Below are 17328 nucleotides of genomic sequence, written 5' to 3'. Positions count from 1 at the left end.
TTTCATTCACATAAAAGGCTAAATATTGCATGCTTTTCTGTCTTCTGCTCTTTTTCTCCTTTGTGTTTTTGCCTCTTCTTGATGTGCGAGGTCCTGCCTTTTCCTCCCTGCTTTTGTGTTTGCCTTTGTTTCTGAGGAGAGAAGGCAGACGTGCTGTCTTTTTTTTTTCTCTTTTGCCAGGCAGGAAAGAGAGATATTGGGAGGGACTGCAGTGCGAAATCTGCAGCATAGTGCGAGCGGAAGCTGCTTATGAATGAGTGTCAGTCTTTCGGCTTTGCTAGATGCTCCTGAGGACATTTTATATGAATGTGTGCTTTCCGCTACCTGGGAGACAAAGATGCTTCATTGTTGCTGGTTTTAAGGAGACTCTTGGGCTTTTTTTTTTTTTCTGTTATCCTTTTGGTTGTTTCACTGACAAACATGTCATTTCTAATGGTGTTTTTTGAGTTGTATCATTCATGTAGTTCAACATGGACCAATTGCTGGGTATTTTAGACTAGCTGTGAATCTGTATCGGCTTCCTAGTTTTGAATCTGGATTGTTTTATTCCTTTGTTGAATGTTGAGAGAGTATCAGTGCTACACGTTAGATCATTTTATGCAAAAAAAAAAAAAAAAATGGCTTTATTCTTTTTTGAATTAATGCTTGATTGTAAATATTTTGCGGAGAAACCAGTGCATTAACTAGTCTTAGATTTCAGACAGTACAAACCTGTAGTACATTAAGGATGTCTGCTCATATTCTGCAGCTATCATAAATTAAAATGGGAAATATATTAATGATGTTACGTATCCCCAGTCATGCTAGAATTTTACTGTATTGTTTCTTTTAATGATTTGTGTAGGTTTCTTTACATCCGTTTAAGGTAAATCTTTTTTGTATCCGTTTGAGGAGAATTTCTTCTTAATCGAAGATTTGTGTATTTTTTGGTTCAGATGATTTTAGCAGTTACTTTGACTGTAGCTGTCAATTAAATGGACGTTAGTTTTGATTACATATTTTACGTAATTTGTTTTCATCTCTGTGATTAGTTTATGGTGTGTCGTCCTTTTTTCACAACTTTTATCCGATCATCAGCTTTATGACATTGTTTAAAACATGAATTTATGGAAATTGTTATGATTGATTATTTGACTAAGTCAGATAATCGAGCTACATCTCATTCATCATTTCCTTTTCTCAGAAAAACAAATAACGGGGAAAGAGTTATGGAGAATAAATACAAGACAATTTAAAAATTGATTGGTTCTACTGTGCTGTAAGTGGGAGTTTTTTTCTCTCCCTCCAACAGGAAGTGATTTGCAGTGTTCAGCAAGCCTTTTGTTGAGAAGGTTTTCTCAGATCAGTGAGTCATGCTTTAGCTCTGAGCCGGCAGGCAGGCAGGCAGGCAGCAGTCAGCAGAGAGTATTTGCTCTTCCCTCGCTGTGTCCGTGATCATCAACAACACAGACCTTTTTCTGTTCTCTTACTTTCTGGATTTTGAGGCTAGAAATCAGGAGCAGCAGCAGCATCACCACTGGAAACCAAATAAGCTGCACCACAACACTGGCAGCCTTTTATCCTCCTCTTCCTCTGCTTCAATGTTGTGTTTCCATGGATTGTGTCTGTATATTTCTCTCTGACGGATTGGATTGCAGCTCTGGATTTTACTGAGAGCAGATTGGACTTTGGCGACAGCAGCAGCAGCAGCAGCAGCAGCAGCTCAACACAACCACCACTGTAACCTCAATAGAGAAAATTACAGTCAGGTGGCCTGTGATTGCTAAAAGGCGTTTGCTGCCTGTACCGTTGCTGCTATGTTACAGGAGAGGGTAATCAGCACGGCTCAGCCACGTCTGCCAGCACACTTGTGAACGAGGCAGGCTGTACGTTGGTGGAGAGAGGGGAGAGAGCAAGAGAGAGAAGGGTATGCTTCACCGTACCAAATACAACCGCTTCAGGAATGAGTCAGTAACATCCGTCGATGAGCTTCTCCACGGCCTGTCCATGAACCCCAAGGTCTCGGCCACCCCCCAGTCTGCAGCCGAGACATCTTACACACCCCCGACTGAGGTTCAGCCCTCTTCCACCACCACTCCTTCCAGCACCCCCACCGGCCACGGCTCTGATCACCTGGAAGATGGAGGCACCACCCTCTGTACCCTCATCAACAAGGTGTCCAGCCTGAAATTCAGCAACTCGGGCAGCTTGCTCGGTATCAAGGGTCTGCCCTCGGCCGTCAAGGACCTGGCTGTGTCTAAGCTGCAGGGGGGTGGGGGATCAGGCTCAGGCAGCTCCAGTGGCCCGAGCCCCAGTGCGGCGGCAGCAGCAGTGGCGGCGGCGGCAGCAGCCTCTGGTGTGGGCGGCTCTCTGTGCAGCTCGGCCTCCCATCCAACCCCCTGCTCGCAGCTGGAGCCAGCTGTTAGCATGAGCAAGAAGAGCAGGCTGGATGAGCTCCAGCCCAGCGGAGAGGACTGGAACCCAGGTGGAGGTGGTGGACTGGTGAGCAAACCCTCCAGAGGATGGCTACACTCAAACGAGAAGATCTCTGGTCCTGGAGTGACATACATTGTGAAGGTTGGTGGACTCATTTTGGTCTATGTCCTCCCTCTTTTCCAGTCGTTGCCCATTGTCTCTTTTCTTTCAATGAATCGAGTTTAGCAACGTGCAAAGGAGGGGGTTTGGGGTGGGGAGGGGGTGGTGGGGGGTAAAGGAGAGATGCTTTAGTTTCACTTGCACATCACAACATGCCCTTGAGTGGGTGTATGTAGGTTGGCGAGAGCAGAAGGCTGAGCGAAGGAGCAGCAAACAGAAAATAGATATTGAATAATTCAGGAAACGGAGAAGGTCAACATTGGGGAGAAAAGTAGAGGAAAAGCCTGACGATGGCTAAAATCAAAACAGCATTCATCAATGTCATTTTTAACGTGCTGTAAAGATTTCAATTTATTCCTTTTTTCCGTGTGTTGTGTATGTGGAGCCACAGCGTTATGCTTTTGTAACCATGGTGATATGTTATTTCTGTACATCCTGCACCTCTATGAGCTCTGTGGCTGTTTGAGCTCCCCGATAGTGAAAAGGAAGATGCATGTTTGTCTCATGACACCCGGATCTGTTGTTAATGGTGTTTCAGCCCGTCATACATCATTTAAAGGAGCACAAGTTGGCGCACAAATGCAGGAGCTGTGAATGTCATCATGCCGGCAATGAGTCACTAGCTTAAGGAGTGATGATGCTGAGCCCTGGCTCTTCAAGGTGTGAAATGAATGGGGAAAAAAAATGGAAGAAACCATTTTAGCTGAAACAGTAAATTGATCATTTGACTGAATTCCCTTTTTTTTTTTTTTTTTTTTTTTTTTTTTTTTTGTCTTTCTTTTTTTTTAAATTTATGCAGCAAATTAAACAAAAACTAAAATGCAATTTATGGAGAAGAGTGAACATGCAGAGCAGCGTTGCGAGGCGAAATGTGTTATATTGCAAATCAAGTTACGCAGTATGATTGCCATCATATGACACTTACGACAAGTTGCCCGAACAAAGCCTTCAGTATCTGTGACCAGCGTGACATTCTGTTAACTGCATTAAGGCAGGGAGCGCTTATTTGTCCAGTCAATGCTGCTGAAAGCATCCACACTGCGAGAGGGGAAATGGGTCCGCTCCGTGCTCCCCCTCCCCCGGCTCATCCTGTGGTTTGAGTCCTGCGCGTATTGAGTTCAACGTGGTGTTCTGCTCACAGCACTTTTAATTAGCGTCATGCGGTCACTCCTCGCACATCATGCACCATTACTCTAAAGGGACGTTGACTGACAGTGACACTGTTTACACTCACACTTTTAACCCATGGCGGCTGAGTGTTTATACAACAAAAACTTCACATTCACACCGAGTTATGTTGCACCTCCGCGGTGGCGACCCTCTTCATGTTCTTGTTTTTATTGCCGGCCGATTGAATAGGAAGTTTGTCACTATTATATACAACCCCAAAAAATGTTGGGACGGTCTGTAAAATGTAAATAAAAACAGAATGCAAGGATTTGAAAATCTCATGAACCCATATTTATTTGCTAATAGACCAAAGACAGCATATTAAATATTGAAACTGAGAAATTATATTGTTTATAGGAATAAGTCAGATGTGTAAAACTTGCGTGATTGACTCAGCAGTTGCTTGCTAAACTTCTTTAACCTAAAATATCTGATTTCTTGGCCTCTTCGGGCGACACAACATCAGCATTGTTGTCACTTCATGAAGTTGATGTGGCAAACTTCATTTGCCGTGTTTCTGGCTATCTGATGAACAGAACTTCAAAATGGTTCTCCTCTTTTAATATTCATTGATTTATGACGAAAGAAGGCACCACGTCTTCACATCACTCCCATAAACGTTTGACATGATAGTTCAATTATCAAAATAGTTGGCAATTCGTTTTTCTGTTGTCTATTTATTGATCAACTAAGTGACTTCACCCCTCGACCTGACCGATCCTGTCTAGACTGCAGGGCAACTGGAGGGCAACTAAGTATTCTGAAAACTATTTTGTATGGAAAACCTTTTAGATTCACGTGAACAAGATCTAAACTGCAGCAGGCACGACGGCAGGCGGTGTGGTGTCGGACGTATAAATGTGTTATGTTTTTATACGGGGATCATTAATGGGCTCTTCGGGGCTGGCCTGCGATGGATTTTCATAACTAATCAGAAGTTCTGTTTTACGTTGTGAATCGTGTGGGTGTTTATTGAACAGCGTGACAATCAGTCGTGCTCAGAATAGGACTCTCTACCTGTTTTAGAACGGTTTGATTTATTTTTGGCCCTGCTGAGTTGTTCACTTCAAACTCAATTCTAAAAATAGACGTCATTCAAAATTTTGCAAACGTCATGTTGACAAATATTGTATTTATTTGCTAGAACTTGCTAAATGCTCTCTGGAGAGACAGCGAGTCATAATATAAATGTACGAAATCTGAGTTGGTGTGTCTGGACTCCTGTTTTGTTTACAGACAGATTATGAAAGTGATTCTGATAACGATAGGAACTCGTCAGCACAAAATGTTCCTGCTCCGTGCAATATTAATCAGAAAAGGTGTTGTAATGTGAGTAGCTGGCTGGTACTGATGATTATTTTATGGCATTGGAGAACTACAGGCACCTCATGTGGCTTTGAAACACTAATATTTTTGTGATGATCAAGCATTAAACTGGATTTTCTTTTTCCAAGTTTGTATCAGCTTTGTGTCAGACTGAACTCTTCGTCGAGCAGGATGTCTCTATTTTAAACTAGAAAACTGTGATATCAGCAAGTTTACGAAGCACAACTGCTGGTGTAACAGGTTTAGGCCTGCTTCCCATTATTTATTTACATGTGCATGAACAGATGAAGGTCAGGTAAAGAGGATAGTAACTGAAATCGTCAATTTAATATTCATTTCAGTCCTTTATGTGTCAATTATATGATCAGTAATGCTCGTTAGAAGAATTTGTAGTCAGCATCTTTTGTGCAGACTTGATGGCAAACACTTCAACCCACAGAAACCCATCCTGGGACAGCAGTCAAGGGAAAGTGACACAGATATATATTTAATCGGATGTAGGTAGGTAGGTAGGTATATACTTTATTAATCCCCGAGGGGAAATTTTTTAAGGTCATGTAAGTCTTTTATTGCAGAATAGTAATGTAATTCACTATTAACTCTCGTTCGACCTATTTAAAATAAAAACATTACTACAATTAAGATTCTACAGGTAAAAAGAGGCAGACAATAAATCTGAGCCGTAATATTTTCACCATGTAAGCAGCTCTGGCACACGTCTTTGTTTCACAACCATAACAGAACTGTATCTAGTTAAAGATGTGCAAATGTACTAAAGCTGAAGTTAACTCGACATATTGGCCCAACTGCTTGTACATGTGTGCAACTTTAATCAACAATTGTGAAACAATGCGTCAAGTTGGTCTTCATTTTTTCCATTTAAAACAAGCCCCTGTTGTCCAATGTTAATGTGCGTGTAGTAATTTAATTTAGTTTGGATCAGTAATAAAGAAAACAAAGGTGTTTTTCTGTTCATAATGATTCAGTTTTTGTTTATTTGACACTGGCTTTTCATTCTTGCTTTGCAGTATCTGGGCTGTATAGAAGTCCTTCGCTCGATGAGATCCCTGGATTTCACCACAAGGTCACAAATAACAAGGTATGTTCTCACATACTGTACTTTTTTAATCGATTGTAAGACTTTTAAGACAGAAACGCCACACGCATCAAACTAGTTCATAACAAGTGTAACGAGTTTTGTTCATAATTAAGAATCAACCTCAAGAGAAAAGGGTTTCCTTTTTTGTCTGTTAAATTACCGAAAAACTTTGGACACTTTGAATAAAAAAAAAATCAGGTCTGGATTTTTTGTAACAGCCACTTATACACCTACATTTTTCCGTGCCAGTATTTGGTAAGTAATCAGTATATGGGATAATTCAAATGTAAACATGTTGTGTAACGGTCATGTTTGAATTTATTTGTAGAAAATGTTAGATGGCTCTCAAGCAGTTCATAATTCACTAACATGCGTTAAAACTGGACTGATTTGGGCACGGTAACTATTTCCCTATAACTATAATACTCATCTACTGTAAACCAGATTTTAAAACATCATATCATTGAACACTAAATCCCCCCAAAAATCACAGAAATTGAGAAATCTTGCCACTGCATTTTTAAAGTCAGGTCATATAGCCAATTTTAATATACAACAAGAGCTGGCCAAAGGGCTGCCAAACAACAAAGATTTAGGGTATCAAAACATTTAAGGCACCAAGGAAAACTAATTATAAATTAAAATGCATTTATTAAATAAAATTACACAAATTCAATGAATGTCACAAGAGTATATTTTCAAGAGTCCATCAATGTTTTATGATTCTCATGCATCTTTGACCAATTTTCAAACTCACAATCAGAGGAAGAATAGACTGTTTACCATCTTGTGAGTGAAAAGCTCATTTTTACCATTCGCCACCATGTTAGAGTGTACGTCCAGACACACAACAATGGTCGTGACTCAGAGACTGACAATGACTCAGTAGTTTGTCCGGTCCAAAATAAAACTGAGCAGATGAGAGACCAGAAATCATCCAAAAAACATCAGACTGAGAGAGTTGTGTAAAAAGGATCAGAAGTGAAAGCATCAGCAGATATTAATAGAGAAATATTCCCGATGGGTTTTATTGTTTTTGAATTGCACTGTTAGTAAAACTTAATTTTTTTTATGTACGAGTTCACACGCGGCAGTGAAAATCTTTGATGCGACCAAATGTTTTATTGTTGGTATCTAAAAAAGAAAAATGCTGTTAAATTGTTGTCTGACCCCAAATGTGTTAGATGATAAATCTCTTCAGTATTAATTTGGTGTATTAAAAGACATTTTTCTGCCACGCCGTTGCACAGATCGTTTAAAAATGTGATAGGATTTTGACAATATATGAATTTAGAGTGCATTAATCATGATTTGTTTGCACTGAATTTTTCTGAGTTTCTCTGAAGTCATTGACCAATGTGCAGTGAGCCAAAGGCCAGCAGTGAATCGGTTTGTGTCATGTTCACTTTTCTGCTTGACTTCCTGAAGTCGGTAACGTTAGCTAGATGTCGCTCTTCGTCTGTCACTGTGAATATGTATTTATGTTTCTATCTAATAAAGAGAGAGATAGCGAAAAAGAGACAGAGAGAGAAATCATGCCTCTATTATTAGACATGTAGAGAGTGACATTTCTGATCTGTCATGAAACAATATTCACTTTTTATCAGAGGAATTTGACTGTTTTGTATCAAAGCAGCTCTATTTTTATCAGCTATTTATTTTAAATAGCGTTGCGTTTTACATCCTAATTATTGTCTGGTGATGCAGATTAGATAGTTTACTTCACATTTTTAAGACAGTTTCAGATTTCCTTTTGTAATGTAGGGCACCGAACAACTATACAAGATACATGTTCATTGGTTCAGGATTCATCTTCTGAAGACTGTGAACACCTTAAAAGAACGGTACATTAATAATAAAATTTGAAATGATAATTAAAGAAGAATGAAAGTAATAAAAAACTTCAATGAAGTATGAACCTTTCTAAGTATGAGCAGGGAATAGCCTTAAAAAGTTAGGGAAACATTTTAACAGGTTTTTTTGGGGGGCATTTTATTTTTATTTAACTGTATAAAGGGAGAAGTATAAGCTGCTATAAAAGGTCACCTGGCCTGAAATCCATGAGCATTTGCAAACATGTGATATGTGGCTTCAGCACTGAGCTCCTTGGACGTTAAAATCGCTACCGAAGCTTGCGGCAGATGGATGGCAGTGTTGGTTGAACAGCCCAGACTCAATTATATCAGCGGTTAGAAGAATTGCTATGAAACAGACATTCAGGTCCCCCAGAGGATGAATCCTACCAATGTTGTTGATCCCTCAACATTTATTCTGGCGCCACCAGCAGGTCAACATTTTCCCTGCACCACAATTAGGTTGATTTTGGCAGCTTTACAAAACCTGTTGTATGAATTAATCAGAAAAACCTCCTGTCAGCTGCAGCTGTACTTTGTGAATGATAATTATCGAATGCCAACAAGCTAAACTCAGATGCACTTGTGTATACATTACACACAAATGCATTTCCTGATATAATAATCTATAATACAATATAATAATCTATAATACCAAGTGCAGCCCAACTAAATGCTAAACTAACTGTGACTCTGTGGCTGTCTGTCTTGCCCCCTCCAACCCCCCAACACCCTCTCAGGGAAGCCATCAGCCTCGTGTGTGAGGCAATTCCGGGGACCAAAGGGGCACTGCGGAAGAGAAAGGTACGTGGATGGGCAGAGAGGGAAGGAGAGAGGCACAGGAAGATGGAGTGATGTCCAAACTGCAAGACCTGAGAAAATGTATGTTAGTGAAATGCACAGTAGAAAAAGAAAAAGAGGAAACAGCAATAGATATTCATTTACCCGTCCATGTTCCATATATAGCATCCGCCCGGTATGTTTTTTTTTTTTTTTTTTTCTCCTCCTTCCTTTATGTAAAAAGAGACAGGAATTGGAGACATAGAGAGAGAGGGGGAAATGATGAGAGGGAAAAAGAGATTGTACTTAGAGAAGAGAGAGGCTGAGGAGAGAAGAGAGAGAGATGAAGAGGTATGGGACTGTATGTGCGTGGGTGGAGCTCCTGCCCACGATGCATTGCACACCGCACACAGTGCTTAGTGACTCATGTAGTGCACAATATCTGTGATCAGGAGGCTGAGCTGGTGTGTGTGTGTGTGTGTGTGTGTGTGTGTGTGTGTGTGTGTGTGTGTGTGTGTGTGTGTGTGTGTGTGTGTGTGTGTGTGTGTGTGTGTTTGTGTTTGTGTCTGTGTGTGTTCACATGGTGTGTGTCCACGGCGTGTGAGGAGACTGTGTCTTAATGTGGGGTGTGAAATGAAGCATTACTCTGCTCTGTAGAGCTCATTCAAATGTCAGGGAAAGGTATATAACACAAAATCAGTGACGAGTGTCTCTTTCTTGCAATAGACGTAAGATGTAAGATAATATTATTTTGGCTGGATGATAAACGCATTGTGGGGACATCAGCTTCATAATTTTATGTAGCTCTCTTTCTCAGCATGATTTTACATATTAAAACATTTCACAGACTCCAATATTCAGGATAATTTGTGTAACCCAAACTACAATGATTACAAATATTGCTAACCCACTATATCCAGAGATCAACTCATAAGGGTTCAAATATGGAGTACCATTTTTTTCCTGACTTGTTCTGGAGGATATAGATACTGCTTTTTTTAAATAGTTGCGCACGTGGCTGAATTTCAGTGCAGGAGACCAGTTTCATGCACCGAACAATAATGTTTCTATTGTATTAATTCAGTAGTGGTGACATGACACTCTCGAAAGAAATGGTTCCAGATTTTGGAGAAGAGTTAGATGAGAAGACGGAGCTCCAGCCAGATGCTGGTTAACTGAAAACAGAGGGAAACAGCTGGACTGTTGTCACCCTGAGGAAGCCAGTGGAGACTCCAGGAGGTCAAGAAATACTCTGCAGTCTTTTAGTGAGCTTTAGAGATGTTGCTCGATTTTGTTTCCTTTGGACAGAACCAGACAATTTCCCCTGTTTCTGGTCTTTATGCTAAGCTACATGCTAATTGTCTGTTGGCTAAAGCTTAATATTTTGCTTTACTTGTGTCTCACTGTGTCTTCCTCCGATCCTCTCAGCCACCGTCCAAAGCTCTGTCCAGTATTTTGGGGAAGAGTAATCTGCAGTTTGCCGGAATGTCCATCAACCTAAATATCTCCACGACCAGCCTCAACCTGATGACCCCTGACTGCAAACAGGTCAGTCTGCAACCTTTGTAAACAATTACAAGACATGTGATAAAAAAGAATGAATGCTACCACAGTGATAGTATGTTAAAGAAAGTGGTCGCTCCATTGTATTAGAGCATAATACAGTTACCCTTGAATTCCAGGAAAGCCATTTTCATGTAATAGCAGTACATTAAATATGTGTATGTAATAACTGCATGTGTGCTTGAATGTATGCAGACGAATGGTTTCCCTCATATGCATTGTGTCACTTTCCTCCTCACAGATCATAGCCAACCATCACATGCAGTCCATCTCCTTTGCATCAGGTGGAGACCCCGTAAGTAAACCAAAGAATTTATGATTCACATGGCATACATGTTTTTCAATGGAAAAAAACCCTGAAAACGTTACAGTATTATAGTAATAGTATGGTAAATGTGTGAAAATGATCAAACTTAATTTATACAGCTTAAAGAAAAAAAAGTGTTACCCCCTTAATAAATGGTTTTCATCTAAACTCACTTTGCAACACATCTGACATACACTGATCACCCAAACATATTTATCTGTCTTTTAATATTTATTCAATATTTTACAAGTATATCTTTTTTTACATTTTTATAGGACACAACAGATTTTGTTGCTTACGTAGCAAAGGACCCTGTTAACAGAAGAGGTGAGTAATCTTCTCTTCAATACACTATAGAAAGAGTTTCATATGCAACATGCTCGTTAAGCTCTGAACTCTTCAGCGTGTCATATCCTGGAGTGCTCCGACGGCCTCGCCCAGGACGTCATCAGCACCATCGGCCAGGCCTTCGACCTTCGCTTCCAGCAGTACCTGCAGTGTCCCTCGAGCAAGCTGTCCTCCGCACATGACAGGTGAGGTGCTCGTGATAAACGCAGCACACCCAAAAATACCTATTCACTTAACACAAGCACATACACACTGTGATAATCACAATAATATTTCAATGCAGGGTAAAGTTTCATAATTAAATCTGGTTTTCCCCTTTAGGGTATTAAACATGGAGGAGTTACCGTGGACAGAGGAAGAGGAGGAGTCAGCAGAGCACCCTTACTATAACAACATCCCTGGCAAGATGCCCCCCCCTGGAGGCTTCATTGACACCCGGCTGACCAATCAGAACGCAGCGCCAGATGGATGTCAGGTACAACTCAATTTGTCTGGATTCATCTCATCCAACTGAAGAGAATAATGCTGGTTTTTTTTATACTTGTAGTTTTGTAAATTTGGGCTGTTTTAGCTCTGACTTGTCATAAAGCAAGTTATACAAAATGATTGGGTACTTTTGGTGTCTGTCATCCTGCATCATCAGGTAATGCAGCACTGTACTGCTTCTTTTGTGTATATTTATATTCTCTGGACAACAGCAGACGGGCCAAAAGAGAGACATATTGAGCAACATTATTATTGTGGGATTGCTGTGTCACATGCTTTTTTTAATTAACTGCTGCGGTACACAGATATGATAAAATGATTTGACTGATTGATAACGTCAGTTGTCAGATTGTTAACATTTCACAGTTAGCTGATGGAAGTTTGAAGTGTGATGCTATATTAAATCCACCCGCCATATCAATGTTTGCACATTATTTAATTTAAACTGAGTCTTTTTAAAACTCCTAATCTCCATTTATTAATCCAGAAATATCTTAAATGTCCACTATGTCTCTGCATGTCATCAGATGGGTCCAGGCTCAGTGGATCAGACGTATTACCAGGGCCGGCATTGTGAAAACTGGGGAGATGAAAGAAAGTCCATCTTCATTCAACAGGGTAAGAAAATCCAAACAGTCTGCAGCATCAGATGTTTAATCCTGCAATATTTGATCATTTCTACCGTATGACTATGAGTGTCTCTCCAAATGTCTAGGATCCTTTGATATAAGCAGTCTACCAGAGAGCAAAGGTCAGGCATCAAAAGGCGGAGAGATGCCCATGTACGTGAACACCCAGCAGATCGACGCCCAGGTGCTCGCGGCGCTCCAGGCGGAGGCGGAAAATGTGACGAAGGGCATGGCAGCCGCAGCCAAAGAGAGCCCACAGAAGGACCTGTTTGACATGAGTAAGACCTGGTTAGCTTGTAGACTCGGTTCATGTTGTCACAATTTAACTAATTTAAAATAAGTTCAGTTTAACATGTGTCATTACATTTTTTATTCAGTTCACTGTGTACCTATTGTGAATTTCAGGCAAACTGAGTTTAAAACCATTTTGTACCTTACCTTCAAAGTACAACTACAAGATTACTTTAAATTGGAGTTCCTAATTACAGAGGTTTCCCAGCTTTTGTTTCTCGGTGACTTCAGCGTGGCATTATAATACCATCCTGTCCGTATGAAGACAAAAGGAGGACAGTTTTAATATCAGTGTGTCGCTTTACTCTCTCCTCCTTTTCACTTCACTCTTTGCTTTGCTATTATTAATCATAGAAGATCAGTTGCATCAGGATGTGTGTGTGAATATGTATGAAGAATCCATGACAAAAATTACATGTTAGCAGTGGGCTATACAATTTAAAAATGAATGTTCCTTCTTCTATGAAAATGAAGTTCAGGTGTTCTTTAACTGTACAGTCATATTTGACTGAATTCCTCTAATATATTAACAAAACAGGATGTTGATTAATGCACAATACAGTGCAGAATAAGGCCTGTCACTTAAAATGTATTTCCAAAATATTTAGCAAAGCAGGCAGGCATGTAATGTCTTATATCTGGACGCCTGCGGGTCTGAAAGGTGGACCACGTTAATCGATGTCTCTAAATGGCCTGCAGGTGTGACATTAAGCTGAATGTCTGGTGTTATCTTTGTAATGGGCTGACAACTGTCCGACCGTGACCCTGATATGTGTTCATAAAGTAAATATGTGGACACTAAATCGAACCATCAGGCTTGCACATCCAACACACTGTCATCGGCATAACGGCGCATCAGTTCACAAACTAGATGGCATACACTGTAAGTATGTACGTGGAGTCACATTTTTAGAATAAATTAGTAGATACAAAGAAATAATGTCTACAGTTTCACTGAGATACGGCCGTGATAACCTAAAAAGTTGGTAAAAATAACTTCAAAAGAGAAGGAAGGTAAATAAAATGACCAAAATGTGATACCCATTCTGTTGTGGTAATAAATTGCGGTAGTGGATGCTAATATGTCAAAGAATATGGCAAGCAAACCCCAGAAACTTCCTTTTTATTTTTTAGAAGAACCAAGTAACGCTAAAAAAGAAATAGCATTGAGTTACACCATCGAATGGAACAGAGGGGAGCGCAGGCGAGATGTTTCATGTTTTTATAGTTTGATTACTGTGTAAAAAATGTTTGAATATGCCATCCATACTCTTCTTCTCTTAACTCATGATTTTGGCACCGCCCTCACTTATGCCAGAGCCCTTCGAAGATGCTATTCAGTCTCAGTCCCAGCCACCGTCCCAGGGACAAGTCCAGTCCCAGGTGTCTGGTCTCCACAAGGCAGCATCCGTGGACAACTCGAGCCCTCTTCTCGTGCGCTCACTGGCCTTCCGGGCGCAGGAGGAGCTGGAGGGCCAAACGTGGTACCACGGCAAAATGAGCCGCCGCGACGCCGAGAAACTGCTGAAAGAGGACGGGGACTTTCTCGTCCGCAAGAGCACTACCAACCCAGGGTCCTACGTACTGACGGGCATGCACAATGGACTTGCCAAACACCTCCTGCTGGTGGACCCTGAGGGCACGGTAAGAAAACGTGTGTCAGAAATAAACTCCAGATTGAAATGACTGATTTGTGAGTAGAAATGTTTGAAAAAAACATTTTACACATTGCAAGTAAAAAGATTAAATTCTTCTTAAGACAAAAACAGACCCTTAATATTTCTGTCCTTCTTTTCAAAGGTACGGACAAAAGATCATATATTTGACAGCATTAGCCACCTTATTGGCCATCACCGTGACAACAATCTGCCAATTGTGTCAGCCGGTAGTGAACTGTGTCTCCTACAGCCTGTCGGAAGGAAACAGTGATGCTTGCCATGCCTGATGGGAAAGAAGAAGCTCTAAACTGTTTTTCCATCCTGCAACTTGAAGATGAAACACGAGACGACGATGCTTAAAGGGTCTATGCGCTCACAGAGTTTTGGGGAAAACTGCCCGCGGTTACTTTCCTGGAGTCACTGGAAGACGCAAGATTTGTTTAAGATCAAAAAAAAGATTTATAGAACTGTTATTGTTTTGTTGTGATGACTGAAATGCTATATTTTTGAGAAGACATAGGTGCATTTGGACATAATATCTTGATTTGGTGTTTTAAAAGATTAAAAAAAAGACAATTGTTCTTGTAGTTTAGATGAAGTGCAAATCAAACCTCAAAGAGGTGTTAACAAGAGTATTTTAGAATAAAAATCTGAAATTTTAGTTTTGTCTGTCAAGCACAACCACATTTCTACAGGAACTGTTGGCTAAGAGGTTGAGGAAACAGAAACGCTGTTTATAACAACTTACATTAGGAAAACTGTCTTCTAATCTCACCAATAGTGTGACAGCTTACTCAATTAGTCACTATATGAAACCTGCTTTTATTGGAAATTAGAACTGAATGTGTTTTTGCTTTGCAGTCGTCACAAAGTGTTGGGGTGCAAACAGACGCCCTTCATAGTGCTGTCAATGGCTTTAAAGATAAACTTTTTTATGAGGTATTTTCTTGTGTCACTACAGTCGCATGACTTAAACTCAACTGTTCTTGTGGCCATGTTCGTAGACCTTGATACCCCTTTATTTGGAAGAGGTGCTTGTGTATGCTGACACTGTAAAATATTTATGCTTTACAACCAGTGATTATTTCTGAATTGGTTTTCTCTGAATTCTTTTAGATGTGTAGTCGGTGATTAGTTTTTGGGAGTTGCATCATGCGATGGTTATTCTCACGTTCTTTAACATTTTTAGCTTCCTTTTTTGGGGGGTTGGGGGGTGAACTTTTCAAAGTTTAATATTATTTGAATGATCACAAATAAATAGCACAATCAAAAAGTTGGATCACTTAGATGAGCTGTGTCAGTTACCAATCACCAATGTGTTGAGGCGTAAGATTTACAGAAGAGACTGAATTAGACAAACGTTTGCGTTCACTGTGTTCACTCAGTTCAGTTTGTTCAATATTAGATCACTTTCAGTTACTGATGTTAGAAAGGTTTTATTTCTGTGTTGATATCTGAAAGCAGGACTACTGTTTTGCCACTAGATGTCATCATAGAAATACTTTTTTTTTACCACTCGTCAGTCACACTTCAGATCTCCCACTTTATTACTTATTATAGGGAAGCGTGCAGTGTTGCTCTGCATTGCTTGGAGTACTACAGTTGAGGGAAAAAACTCTTAAGAAGAAAGTCCTCAATCACTGTTGCTTGACAGGTCAGAGTTACTTTTCATTTTGCAGTCCACTGTACACAATCGTTTCTCTGAACAGTTTAGTATTTAGGTTACACCGACTGTTTTTTCAGAGAAGGAATCAGAATTTTGAAATGGCTTGTAGACACGGTACACAGCAGTTCTGGAAACAGCCTTTTTAAATGCTCTCATCCTTATTATTGTCAGGACTCTGATGGAAACCAAATGAATGGGGCATTGTATTTGATATGCATTGGACCACTTCAATTGAACCAAAATCAGCATGAGTTCAATAAGTTTGACGAGACAGATGCAATGTAATATAACGTGCCTGTGTTTTGCTGCAAGAGGGAGTGTACAGTACATGCATCTCACAACAACACATACTGAGCAAAAAGCAGCATTGGGTTCATTTAAAAAATATATATCCACCAGATTCATTTTGGTTGAAGACTTTCCTTGATTTCTTGTGTCCCATATTCTGGTTTGCTTCTCAAGATTCATTGGAGAACTGAGCACCAGAAGAATTATTTTCAAGAAAAATATGCGAAGAAAAGGGCACAAAGAGTGACGAGAAGTTTTCCTCGCCGTTTACTTTTACATTATCCAATTCTTTCTGACATAATTTCATCAAATGTAATATCTCGGGAGAAGGAATAATGCGCTAATTTTTTGTTTTTAAAAAGCACTACACTAGTGTAAAGAATTCTTTTAAATCTTGACTTCTGCAGACTAAATTCAGAGAATCACTTTTGGCCAAAAAACAAATTTCAGTTTTGAATAAAGCGAATAGAAACAACTCCATACTTGAATCTCTCTGATAACATGATGATTAGCTTTGTGACATAAGGAAAATTATAAACACACCTGGACACAAATAAGAACATGGCGTCTTTCCAGAGTTTCTGTTGATGAAAATGTGCCTTTTATTTGTACAAATGGTGTTTTTGTTTCTCTTTTTCTCTCCCTTCAAAGTGCAATAGCTGATCTTCAATGGGGCATGCCTGTTCACAAGAGGTTGTGTTTTGCCCTGCTGCGTGTTGCTGCTTGAGACTACTGTTTTCTCTCTCTATCTATCTGTCTCTTTCCTTCCCTCCCTCTCTATTATATATTATAAATGTATCATTTCCAGATTCTAAATATAAATCTTTGTCAGAGGGAATCACACAGAAAGTCACTATTTTGGGACAGGTATAGTTAAAAAAGAAAAAAGAAAAAAGGAAATACAAACATAGAAACAACAAGTCCAAATGATGTTTACAGATTTAATCTTTTGGTTGTATGGGTTTATCATTATTCTGTATGACTGTTGGCAATAAAACCGTGAATGTGTAGAATTTCTGTTGCTGTCTGTGCAGTAATAAAATCTTGTATTTCAGTTTGTGAAACTACATGCAGCTTTTACACTAACTGTCATCAACATTTTTTTGGTTCATCCAAATTATCAAACGGTGTCCAGCCATGCAGATAGTTTTATCCCAGATTGCAACATACCTGTCTTTGACATTTATTTTGAAAACATTTAGTAATGTCCTTGTGACTACGGATAGTCCCCAAAGTTAACCAACTGTTACCTAATGCTTAAAAATATAATCATAAAGTCCAAACAAAGAC

General features: G+C 39.8%; 1 protein-coding gene across 1 annotated transcript; it reads left to right on the top strand.

The window, feature by feature from the left end:
• shc3 (SHC (Src homology 2 domain containing) transforming protein 3) lies at positions 1–16391 on the top strand. Its single transcript, XM_069710719.1, has 12 exons — positions 1–2556; positions 6099–6169; positions 8763–8826; positions 10231–10350; positions 10607–10660; positions 10948–10999; positions 11076–11205; positions 11342–11495; positions 12034–12124; positions 12222–12413; positions 13745–14070; positions 14227–16391. Exons 1-12 carry the CDS (start codon positions 1909–1911, stop codon positions 14353–14355), a joined length of 2031 nt encoding a protein of 676 aa, XP_069566820.1. The 5' UTR covers positions 1–1908; the 3' UTR covers positions 14356–16391.
• The last annotated feature ends 937 nt before the right edge of the window (positions 16392–17328 follow it).

The sequence above is a fragment of the Brachyistius frenatus genome, unplaced genomic scaffold (assembly GCF_029030835.1).
Source record: "Brachyistius frenatus isolate BFR_SWC_R1_liver_20210118 unplaced genomic scaffold, ASM2903083v1 Contig_94, whole genome shotgun sequence".
NCBI lineage: Eukaryota > Metazoa > Chordata > Actinopteri > Embiotocidae > Brachyistius > Brachyistius frenatus.
The sequence above is the reverse complement of the archived record's forward strand: the minus strand, read 5'-3'. Positions and strand labels throughout refer to the sequence as shown.